This window comes from Erpetoichthys calabaricus, chromosome 10, assembly GCF_900747795.2.
Source record: "Erpetoichthys calabaricus chromosome 10, fErpCal1.3, whole genome shotgun sequence".
In the NCBI taxonomy this organism is placed as follows: Eukaryota; Metazoa; Chordata; class Cladistia; order Polypteriformes; family Polypteridae; genus Erpetoichthys; species Erpetoichthys calabaricus.
The window spans coordinates 131,651,806-131,665,055 of NC_041403.2; the positions used below are offsets into that span (position 1 = coordinate 131,651,806).

General features: G+C 38.9%; 1 protein-coding gene across 2 annotated transcripts in view; it reads right to left on the bottom strand.

The window, feature by feature from the left end:
- Positions 1-12,613, bottom strand: part of LOC114658438 (probable phospholipid-transporting ATPase IIA) — a 351,266-nt gene extending 338,653 nt beyond the window's left edge. The window contains exon 1 of one of the 2 annotated variants that reach the window (XM_051932991.1): positions 12,446-12,609. In XM_051932991.1, coding sequence (XP_051788951.1) covers positions 12,446-12,513 — 68 coding nt within the window. In that variant the 5' untranslated portion in view covers positions 12,514-12,609. Of the gene's footprint in view, positions 1-12,445 lie in introns of both variants that reach the window. The other variant, XM_051932992.1, reaches the window with a different exon arrangement.
- Positions 12,614-13,250: the final 637 nt, after the last annotated feature.

The window sequence follows — 13,250 nt, forward strand, 5'->3', positions numbered from 1 at the left end:
TTAAAAACGTCCAAATACACGTTAAATAATTAAATAAATATAGTGTCCCTACTTCGCGGAAATTCAGTTATCGCGGTCGGCCTTGGAACCTATCTCCCGCGATAAGTGAGGGATTACTGTAATGCCCTGGTGTGGTAAAGGGACGTCCATTAAGTAAAAACTGAAATAAACTCACTTGAATTAGCATTTCCATGTTTTCAGATAACTTGGAACACAAAGTACAATGCCAGCATCAATCTGACATGGAGGAAAAGAAGAACATGTAAGACAGCACATCGTGGACAGAGTAAGCTGTGAGTGAAGAGCACAACAGTGCCTCGTTTACTATGTCTTCAAAGATATTTGCATACATTTTTGCGTCTGCCTCATGACAATAAATAGTTCACTTTCCTAGTTTGTGCTAAGTGAATTTGCTGACACACATCCAAAACTGTACAGTGCGTGAAACTGGAAAGACTGATGTAACTTGGAACTTGTATATGAATTAAGCACCATTTAGGGGAAAAAAATAATTCAAGTTCCATCTTGCTTGTTCTCCTGTCCCTAGATCAAAGTGATGCTGGCTGCATACTTCATATAACAGCAGCTTTTCTGCTATATCATTTTGGATGACTAAAATGTGGTAGAAGGTGTTGTATGCACATTTCTACATATATTCTGAAATCAACATTTTTAAAATAAAATGCGGACAATTAACATATTCATTCAGTTGAATGCTGATTATCACGTGTCGGCCCTAATGGGATAAGACTTACTAAATCCTGTCCCCTGCAATATGCATACACAGAGAGAAAAAAAAAAAAAATTAAGCAGTTATGCGTTGATTTTTTATTTATTTATTTTTTTACTTATGTTCATCCCAGTTTCCATTCTGTCTTTCCAATATTGATTAATTAGACGGTGTGACTGTAAAGAAGGTTTCTTTTGCCAAATGTATTTCACAAAGCCATGCAATTCAGCTGGGAGAGAGAGACTGCCCGAGAGATTGACAAATGACAGCTCTAAGTCAGGTTAAGGAGATAGGCAGAAAACATGTGAAGGACACAAGTAGGTTATTTTAAAAAGGTGCTGATGTCTGCTTGACCCATATGGTTAAAAAACCCAGAGTCTGTGAAGGTATTAATAACCAGCCAGTTCTTCAGGAACTCGGCCATATCAGACATGATTTCCATGATTATGTAATTATGCGAGTGATTAAAATAATGAGGATCCAGCACCACATCAGAAGTGTCTCACTATGCCACCAACATTCCTCGCTGCTGGATGGGACATCTGCGTGTCAGCTGTGACAGATGTGGCCAGCGCCATTACCTGACCATGATGCCTCCGAAAATGGAAGGACAGGGGATGAAGACTTCCAAAGGAAACTATCTCCCCCGAACTATTACCTGGCAGCTCCCCTTGGTGTCAACAGCACCTTGGATTCCCACAGGACTGTATGGGAATTTCTACTATTTGCTAGTTCGGTGGATGCCGTAAGGGGGAGCTGTGGAGACCTACTTTGGGCTTCAGCCACACCTGGGAGCAATTCTAGACCTCCTTAACAAACCTCCCTGCAGGGCTCACAGAGGGCAGCCAGAGTCTGAGGACAATGCTTGTGAAGCTAGCCTGTGGAGAAGAAAGGAGGCTGCAAGTGTCTGGAGGAAAGAGATGGAGTTTTACTATGCTTGTAACTGTTGGTATCAGTCCTTGGAGATTGCTCCAGGTCAAGGTGCCTTTCCCTGAATAAAAGGCTTGGTATTAGACTGAACTGGTGTCATTGCTTGTTTGCGTTGGGTTTGGGCAGCAGGTGTGCCCCTGGTCTTCACACTGCATTCTGCCACTGTGATGTCCCTTTGCTTCTCTCCGGCCTGTATAAGTATGTATACAGGATTATGCATTATATTCTGGGAATTATGTTTTCTTTTAAAGCAAGTTGAATATATATCTCTTTTTGTACCATATTTCTCTCTTGTAATTATTTCCACCACAGGTACAAAAGGGATGATATTGGTTCTCATCAATTTTGCATCAAGAAATTTTACATCCCGGGTGAGAAAGAGCGCCCCCTGCTGGATACAAAGACACAAGCAGCTGCAGGTTTTCATCATTTAATGTTGTTTACCTGGGTGTCTGTTTTGCTTGTTTTTAATTGTCACTATTAGGATACAACGAAGGGAGCAGACTGCACAGAATAAGGGAAATATAATAAGAAAATAACACAAAAGAGTTAAGGATTTAAAGCTTTAAGAAAAAATGCAGAAAATACAGACCTATTTGTAAATGTCTTATAATGTAAAAATCATTCGGTTGTGTTTTAATGAATACAGAATAGGAGAAGAAAAAAAAGACTAACTAAATGGGATCAATTATTTATTATCACTTTATTGTGAATCTGGTTGTAAGAAAAACCTGCACCCACATGGGGTCCCTAGGACTTAGTTTGGGAACCACTGAACTACAGTACTGTGAGAAGCTTAATACTCCCTCGGCTAGAAGAGATTATATCATCTTCTTCATTTCAATAGAAGATATCTAAAATTTTATCCATTTATATCACAGGTTTTGGACTGTGGAATAAAAAAAATATATCACCACTAAAATTACTTTATCATACTCACCTGAATAAAAATTGACAAAGCAAAACTTGTTAGCTTTGTCATTTCACTTTGATCAAACAGCTGCAACACACCTGTATCAGGCAGTGGCAATGATAAAACCACACTTACATATGGAACCAAAATGATGACAACTTTGATCTATGACAAATCTGCATCTTTTATATTAAGGTGATTTTGCTTTTATATATTAAATATTCATTTTACACCTGACCTAGAAAGCATCCCACGGTTTTACTGTTTGTTACTTGGAAAGAATTCAACATCAAAATCTTTAACCACTGAGGAACAAGACACCCAAAGCAAGGTGAGTAAATAATAAGACAAAAAGACACACTCCACCAGTGGCATAAAAAAAGAAAAATGCATTCCCCAAAATATCAGACTTCACATGATTCTTCCAGTAAATAATCCAATGGGAAGAGCTCAGGGTGAAATATTGGCTAATGACTGAAAGTAGACAATTTTAATTCTTATAGCACCAGTATCCTGTAACTAACCATTTTTACTATAAAAATCAATCAGCAAAGAAGACAAACAACATGGGATTTTCTTTACTTATTAAGTGAAAACAAGACAAGAAAATGTACATGCTCTGACAGCACTGGAGTAGATGAAGAAAAAGCAGAAAAAGAAATACTACCTTCCCAAAACCTAGAAGATTTAAAGGCTATGTTTTGCATCTTCCACATGCCTCATGCAAATTTAAATAGATAATATAGATTTCAAGAAAGAAAAATCAGCTATCAGATCTTGCCATAAAATTCCAGAATAGTACACATCTAACTGAAACACTTTTCCATGAAATCAATCCATCAGCACTGAGCACAGCTTGCACTTTGTCTCTAGTGTAAATGCTCACTACCGTGTTTTCTAGTTTAAAAGCTGATCCAATTTAATACAATAGTTTTTTTTTGTATAGCCCAAAATCACACAGGAAGTGCCGCAATGGGCTTTAACAGGCCCTGTCTCTTGACAGCCCCCCAGCCTTGACTCTCTAAGAAGACAAGGAAAAACTCCCAAAAAAAAACCTAGTAGGGAAAAAATGGAAGAAACCTTGGGAAAGGTAGTTCAAAGAGAGACCCCTTTCCAGGTAGGTTGGGCGTGCAGTGGGTGTCAATTTAAGTATCGGTTAATTTAATGAATAGCATTTTTACAATATTATTTTTCCTCTAAAATGTATATACAGACTAACATTTTTTTTTTAATTTTTATAAAATTAACCAGTAACGGTGCACTGCACAATAATGTGAAGTGAATACACTTGACTTGAGCACTCATAGTTTTCATACTCTCTCTCTGTATGTTTATCATTCATTTGCTCAGAGATTGATGCGCTTGCTGCTTCCTGAGCAGCTCTTCTTTTTTCCACCCTAGCGGCCCTCTTCTTTCATCGGCATCTTTTCGCGTAAAAACTGATTAGGTCAGTGTTTGTGTTGCAATTACTTAGTACATTTTCCTTAATTTTTCATTTAAGCTGGCACTTAAGTCTTCAATTTGCCTCAAGAATGATTTAAGATATGAAGAGGTCGAAGAAGGTAGTAGGGATGAGAACGGCACCTGTACACATGCACTGCATGGCCGCCCTGCTGGCCACTGCCAAGAGTTGATTCTACAATAAAACAAAATAAAAATAGGAATAACCTTGGAGGTCAATCAGCACCCTGAAAGCAAATAGTAGATGTCAGGTAGTATGTGTGTACCAAATTTCAGGTCAATAGTTCAAATGGTTTGCGAATTACAAGTGATTTAAAATCCTGGACAGACAGACAGCCACAGTAGCGTATTATATAGGAAGATTTGAGAAGGCAGTTGTACTGCAATAGATATGTAACTGCCATACAGGAAACCACTGCTTAGTAGACACTGTCATGCAAAAGAATATTTTTGAACAGAATATTTGAACAGACACTGAAGAATGACAACATGCACCTACTGTATATACTCACGTATAAGTCGGATCTTGAAACGAAAAAATTAATCATTAAATCAGACCCCGACGTATACGACCGTTCAAAAATATTTCTTTTTTTTTTACATCTTCTTGTCTCCTCCAATTTCGCAACAGTTTCTCAGATGCATCGAATTGTTGCAGCAGTGCAGTTACCAATTTCTTTCGCTACTTCAATGACGTTTAATTTAAAACAGCTTCATATTTTTTTCTGATCGAACACTCCATCATAGACATGGGATGCTCTTACGATAAAGGTGTATGAGAGTGTGAAATACAAAAAAAAAAAAAAAAAAAAAAAAAAAAAAAAACAAATCAGCACAAATGTTGCTTCGGAATATGGTCACGTAGGCTCAATACATAGGAAAAAAAAAAGGCAGTGTGCTCCGTGGTTACTCTCTCAGGTGGGCGTTAGCATATCATAATCTCTTGGACCAACAGCATGAGTTCTCCACATTCGACTTATACGACCGACATTATAAAATACCAGAAATTATACGGTAAAATCAAGTCCAGACTTATCCGTGGGAGAACTTATCCGTGAGTATATACCAGGGGTGGGCAATTATTTTTTCAAAGGGCCACATGAGAAATTGGAATGGTTTTAGAGGGTCGGAATATATATAATGTACTTAATATATACTTAATACCTATAATATTCTTAATTAATTTCCAATATATATGATATCCCACTATAAGAAACAGTAAATGAAACATTACAATGAGAAAATGTGGAATTATTTTATATATATATATAAAATTATATTTAATGAAGAATCACAAAAACAGTTTAGAAAATTTCAACTTTTGCAATGTTTAAAAAAACTACCTTCATAACTTAAAGTAAAATAGCAGCATCAACTTACATTGATAAAGCACAGTAAACCAAACATGTCAAACAGTCAAACAAACAAGTCTGGAGCACAGAATTATTGCACTATAAGGAACATTTATAAAAACAATTTAGAAAATGTGCATTTTTTGCAGCATTTAAAAAATAGCAACATAACTTTATTAACTACTGGTAGTTTTCAAAGACCAACATAACATTAATTTACCTCAGTTCTTTTGGTGTTCAATGAGAGCAATCTAGCCTGTTTTGGGCTTGAACAAGTGCACTGAAGTCAGGTTGAATATCTGAGGTGGATATGCGAAGGACAGCACACAAGTGATCATCACTGAGAGAGGATCTATATCTGGATTTGTTAAACTTCATTACTGAGAATGTTTGTTCACAGATGTAGGTAGATCGAAAGAGAAGCAAAATCCTCTGAGCATGCCTCCTCAAGTGTGGGAAGATTTCCTCTTTCAGAGGGGAATAAAACTCTACCAGTGATACTGACTTAAAATGCTCTACCAGTAGATTATCAGACTGCAGATCAATGAGTTCAAGCTGGACATCACTGGGTGCATTATCCACACTATAAGTAAAGGGAGAAGAAATCATGTGCATTTCACTCTCAACTGTTTTGAAGTCCTCAAATCTTCTTGAAAACTCAGCATGCAGTGCCCCTAACATGGATGAATACTTGTGGAGGCGATCAGCTGATAGTGCAACTTCTTTCAGCGTTGGCATGTGAGTGAGAATGTTGCCCTCTAGTTGACTTGAAAGAAACTTCAACTTTCTCATGAAAGCTGTTACCAAGCTGTACATTTCATGTGCAAAGAGGCCCCTTTAGTTCATTCGTTAGTGCAGTCACATCAACAGCAAAGGCCAGATCTGCAATCCAGTGTGTATCGGAGAGCTCTGGAATGTCCTTGTCTTTCTTTTCACAAAACTCCTGAATCTCTACTCTCAGGTCCCATACTCTTTTAAGCACTTTGCCAAGGCTGAGCAATCTCACAGCTGTCTGGTAGCCTATGTCACTATGTTCACTTTCATGCTCCTCTAACAGTGAAATAAACTGTCTGTGATTCAGTGCTCTTGCCCTGATGAAATTAACTATTTTAGTTACATCATCAACAACATGGCTAATTTTCAGCACAACATCTCCTGATGAATGATACAATGCAAAAATATCAATTTCTGTTCTGTGTTGATTTCAGTCACTTTATCTTGCATCCGCCTCAAAAGTCCAACAATTTTCCCCGTCAGATTTGGACAGCTATCGGTTGTAACACCTACCAGTTTATCCCATTTTAGTCTCAGCGTGTCCATGGATGTATTTACCTCTGAACAAATCACTCCCCATTATAGTCTCTTTCATTGGCCGCTTAGCTGCCAGCTCCTCCATCATCTCAAAGTCTTTTGTTAATCCACGTACAAAGATAAGTAACTGGGCTGTATCACGGACGTCACAGCTCTTGTCCAGATGCAAGGAAAGCAGGACAAAATTGTCCGTTTTCTTTTGCAGTTGAAGTGCCAAATTCCCCGCAATGTTCTCGACCCGCCTCGTTACGGTGCACCTCGAGAGAGACACATTTGCAAACGCAACTTTTTTCTCAGGGCATATTAGTGCTGATAGACTCCACCAAACAGTCTTTGATAAACTCCCCATCAGAGAATGGCTCACTGTATACTGCAATTTTGTGGAATATTACAAAGCTGGTCCTGACTGCTGCATCCCTGGATGAGTGGAGCTTTGTAAAAAATCCTTGTTGCTTTTGCAGTTTAGCTAGCAAATCTTCCAATGCTCGTGCCTGCTCCGCATCAGTGAAATTCTTGTATTTTTTTCCCCGTGTTTACTCTCGTAATGGCGATTCAAATTGTATTCCAAAAACACCGCTATATGTTCTCCACACACTAAGCACACAGCTTTACCTTTGATTTCAGCAAATAAATATTTAGAAGTCCACGCCTTGTTAAAAACTCTACATTCTGTGTCAATTTTTCTTTTTTTAAAGTTAGTTGACATATTTTAAGGGCTATGAGCTAATTTCTTTGAAGTTGTTCAACACATTTGCTGACGTGCATAAGCGCACTGATAATTAAGAAAAACAATAGTGGCCTTCAAAATAAAAGCTGTGTAATTGTATTTCGTGCACCTATCACAAAGTAATAGATGTCGCTACACTTTTACTACGAACTCACGAGGGACGGTCAAAGGTAGTCAGCGGGCCGAATGTGGCCCACAGGCCGTAAAATGCCCGGGTCTGGTATATACGGTAATTAAAAAATACATACTGAGAATTGTGTGGTGCTGTCTAATGTTAACTTGAATCATGCTCACTGTCAAAATCAGCCTTTATTTAGCTGGCATACTGAACTCTTAGCTAAAGGGCATACATGAAACTAGTATGTGAAACCCAAAGGTCTTCACCCAAAGGTCTTGAGAATGTTTCCACATTTCTGGGCAAGGTGAGATCAATTGGAACTACTGTATTCACTACTGCTACTTACCACACAGGAGCTAAAGAAGCAAAAACAGCCAAAATGAGGATCACTTTTATTATTAATACTTGGCAGGGGTCTTTATCCAAGGTAAATTACAACACATGAGATACTAACTGGTTATTGCTTTTGTTTGTCCAATTGTATGTAGCATAGACAAATGAAGCGACTTGTTCATGGTCGCCCAGTATCAGTAGCAGGATTTGAACCCACAACCTCAGGGTTTGAAGTCCTAATTTCAGAGCCTTAACTACTGCACCAAACTGTTTGCCAACCTGTTTATATTCTATGATGTTTGGAGTAAAACTTTATTTTCTAGCATATTCTAACATATAACATCTTAGGTACAAGGTGGATGTTGCCATATTTCAAAGTTGTTTGTGTATGCTGCAATAAACCCTCCAGTCAATCAAAAGCATTGATATTTTTACATTATGATGGGTATCTTCTTTCAAATAAATCCAAAGTTTCCATGTTGTCTGCTCGCTTTCATCAACAAAATATGTGATTTAAAATATGCACACTTAAATGCCAAGGCAAGCAGTGCATCATAGCTGAGTGAGTCTGCTTTTATCAAAGTACACACCGATGTTGTGTCAGACACAGTGGAAGACTCATCGCCATTGGATAGCTGAGGTTAACAACATTCCTATGATGTATAGTCGTTTAGGATTGGTCATTTGTACTACATGTCACAGCTATGCATAAAAGACACAGAATATATTGTGTGTGCAAAAGCTCATCTTTATGCACCATCTTGCACTATTATACACAAAGCTTGAGTCGCATTCTGATCAGAGCTTTGATTCTACTGAGAATCTGTTTAATGAATTTAGGGCTATGTGTAATTTATAAGTATTGCTCATAGTAACTGAACAATTTCAGCTTGCAGTCTTACAGTTCAGTTGTTAATGAGCACAAATACCATACTAAGACACTGTTCTCTCTGTGTTACAGCTGTTTTACATTCAACTTAAGAGTACCAGCAAGTACTTTTTTGCTGTACTTGTGACTGTCATAGTTACAAGTGAGGATCCCCTCTTTAATTGAATGTTACTGTAGTAAGCCACTTGTGTTGCTGTGTCGTGAGCGAAAAAAAAAAAAAAAATTGCGACGGAATAATGACTCCATCCAACCCCCACAAAAACAACAGACTGTGCCACCCAATATTTTTTTTATCTTGTTTCTAATCATGTTCACTTCATCTCCCAAAATCCTCCCCAAAAGGCAGAAACAAGGGCGATTATAAATGAGAAATAAAATCAAAGAACAGCCCTCAAGGGGTGTTAAAGCAAGTGCATGCTGAAGTGAAAATGATAAAACAAACAGGATATAAAAACAACCTTGCATAGTTCTTTCAATCTCATCAGTTGTGGGACAAACAGTGTAGATTATACCCTGAACAAGTCCTATGTGCTCACAACCAAGCGACGGCCTGCAACACAAAAGTGGCTGACAAAAACCGGTTTAGGTGTATGTGTGGTGTGTGTGACTGGCTCTGTCTGCAGCCCTGTCAACAGCAGTTTCCTATCCTATGCCCACGGCTGCCACCAGAGGCATTGTCCCCACCCTGTAATTGAGCACTGAAACAAGCCGGTATAAAAATGTATGTAGTTACACCTATTCCACACTAAATGTCTGTGAGGCAATGAAAACAGAAGGTAGAAGGTGGATATTTTGTACAGAATGTACTGTATTTTATATATAAGAGAGAAACCTGCAACTGAAATACTCGGTCCTGTGGACCCACTGTGGCTGCAAATTTTTTGTTCCAACCAGCTTGTTCTTATTCGGACTCGCTGGATAATTAAGTGAACTGTTATTTCCCAGATTCTGTGTTTTAGGAACAATCTAGAAATTAGAAAACTAAGTTAAAGGTACTAAGCAGTTTTATGGGAATATTTTTTTACAATATTTTCATATTGATTTTCATTATACTTTTCCAGGTGTTCAAATTGATTAATTAATCCATTATTTACTAATTAGTGGGTCTGACATTAAAGTAGTTGCAACCTTTCATGATTCAGTGTTGCACAGGTGTCTGCTCTACTAGCTGTGAAATTGTCATTGTTAAGATACAATGAAGGGAGTCAACTGCACAGAGGAAGGGCAAAACATAATGAAATCAAGAAAAGAGAGTTACAGTAAGTATTTAAATCTATAGCAAAAATAGAAATATTTCTAAATGTCTTATAAATGTAAAAATCATACTGTTGTGCTTTTCTGAATATAGAATAAGAGGAAAAAACACCAGTTAATTAAATGAGATCAGTGTTATCAGTTGTTGTCACCGATTATGAATCTTGCTCGAAGAAAAACCTGCAGGACAGAGTCTGAAAACCCCTGGATTAGACAATGACAAAGGTTTTTAAATCATATAAATACATTCTTTTTAAAAAAAGGAGAATTGTGCCCGCTGCTCTTCAGCCATTTGCAGCTCTTTTATTACATAAGCAGAATAATTGCCGTATATTTTTGGGTACGTAAAACAAGGCATAATAGTACTAAAAATCTCTTAGGGCATAAGGGGTTCATTTGTAAACCAAAGGAGATGTTGGCTTTGGAAAATGTTTTATAACAATGTTTTCTGTAAAAAGGGAAATGTAAAGAATAAATGAACACTTACAACATTTTATCCTAAACAAGGTTAATTTGGAGCTTCATAAGCTTAACACAAATCTTTTAACACTGAGCCATAAACCCCATAGGCTGTTAGTAGTTTCCAGGTAACATACATTTCCCATCCTGTTATATGGAAAGAACAGAAAGACATGCAGTTCAATAATCTGTGAACTCCATCTGCAAAACAGTCTATGTACTGTACAAACCTGCACACTGAATCTAACCAAGGAAAGATAAGAAACAACCACCACTCATGGGTGTAGTTTGAGAAGTGGATCGCAATGAAGCAACATATTATATGCAACACAAAAACGGTAAAGATGATAATGCACTACATACAGCACAGGAGTCAGACCTCTGTGAAGTTTTACAGCCGCAGCAACTTAATAGCACCGGTTACTTTCAACATTCCACTAACCTGCTTTTCTGCAACATTTCAAATCAATAAAAAAAAAAAACACACACAACATTCACGCACACTGAATCTCTGACGCTTTTTATGCTGCGGGCTGCATATCTGAATGATCCTGACTCTCTTCCAACATTAATTCTAGCACAGAAAAGTGAATGCAAATCACAACGTTTCTAGGTGTTTCACTTATTTATTACGTGTATAATCCTAACATTTTCACTTTTAGCCATTTAAATACAAAAGCTTTCAAGGAAGGTGAAAACAAGAATATACATTGTTTACACATCTGAAAAGAAAATTGGGAAATGTGTGTCATTTAAGTATGACATAGAGAAACAGAATATGAAAGGTGCTTTGAAAAAATAAAGGGCTGACAGGTCATCAATACAGGGTCACATTCTAGTACCTGAAATATGTTAGCATTACTTAGTTATTTTAAAATAACTAAAGTAACTCAATTAGAGCTAGACAGGGTTGTGTAACTGTTAACTCTATTAATTCGTTCACTTCTGGAGTAAGCAATCCATCCATCAATCCCTTACCAGCCTCGCTCAATCCAATTCAGTGTTACAAAGCATGGAGCCAATGCTAGCAGCTCTAAATAACCAGCAGGTACCCATCATGAATAGAACTGAAGTTCACCGCAGGGCACTCGCGTGCTCACACATACATATCAAGTATGTCACTCATTTTTGACATGTACTTGGAAAATGTGAGTAAATGGTGACAATTCATGCTTAAAGTATGAAGGCCTATATGTAAACTCTGGAGATGTGAGAGAGCAGCGCGAAGCACCGTGCCTTCTAAATTTCAGAGTAGCTGTGTACTGAAACATATACGAAGCAACATAAAACACGCCACAAAACGTCAGTACCGAATATTCCTCTTGAAGGTTTTAACAATTTGAACAATTAAATAATAAAACCCTACAGTGTAGTTAGGAATAAAGCCTGGCCCAGCTCTACTGCCCAACCTATTTGGACCCACATTCCCCGTCCGCAAACCTTTTTCCCAAGCCACTTCCTGAGGATTATTCGCCCTCCGACGCACGGATCCCAGTTTAGCGTCCTAACTTGTGATGACCGGCCTTTCACAGCCTTATCTTCAATTCGCCCAAGGCGTATACCAGGAACAAATGTCGGTGATTGAGAGCGGAAGAACTGGAAAGCCGGCCCGGATCTGTACAGGGACAGCCGGCGCTGAAACAACGATAGGGCTGAGACATAATCCTGTAAAACCGCCTGTTTATTCGGGGGGCGCATTCTTATATGGGCGCTCGATCGAAAGAAAAAAGTCATCCAGCGCGTTTCGGAGAGACAGCTTAATCATTTTCTCAAATACCCTGAATCCGACACCTGCGAAATGCACGGAACCACCGCCTATTCACGTCTTTAACGCGAGAACGAAAGACCCAGCGTAGGGCGAGTCGCGCCGCCAGGAGATCCCGGATATCATGTTGAAACCCAAAAATTCTGCCTCGTATTTCAAATCAGACAAAAAAAACAAGGCGGCGTTGACACCGCATGCCCTACCCGCTTTTGTGCTTACTATCATGCCTCTTCTTGGGCCGGACGGGTTGTAAAGGGATGTTATCCGTCATGTCTGAGCCACTTCTGGTGCTGCTGTATATCCCGGTCGGCTGGGCGGAGGCAGCGCTTGCGGCGGAACGCGAGACAGCGCTGCAGGTGGATGGAGAGAGAGAGAGAGAGAGATAGAGAGAGAGAGGGGAGGAGGAGGAGGAGGAGGATAGATTAATGCAATCTTCGCGTTTGTTACGCGCAAAGTGAAATTACACCCGCATTCGTCCAGTTGGCTACAGTGTGAACGCTGGCATTGTGTTGGCTGAGGAGATTCATTTCGATATACAGATGGTTGCGTGGCAAACACGACTTTTGAAAACCTGTACACTATAATGGAGGTGGACCAGCAGTTAAAACAGCCATTTTATATAGCGCATGTCATTAAGGTCAGTCATTGTCCAACCCGCAATAGCCTAACACAGGGTCACGGGAGCCAATCCCAGGCCGCAAGGCAGGAAACCAGCCCACCTAAGGGCACACACACCAAGCACAAGTTCATTACCAGATTGGTCAACTGTTAACACACTCTTAAGATTAACACACACACATACATAGATATACATATACACACGGACCATAACCACATAAGTGCCGTTTGAATGACGCATACTCAGCTCATCACTCCCTGCCATTTTAACCACTGAGGTGCCATATGAATGACCCACGCATAGCCCGTCACTTCCTAGCACTTAAAGAGACTTACTTATCATTGGCACTAACAATGTACAATGTCTTAGATATATCCCACACCTAAATA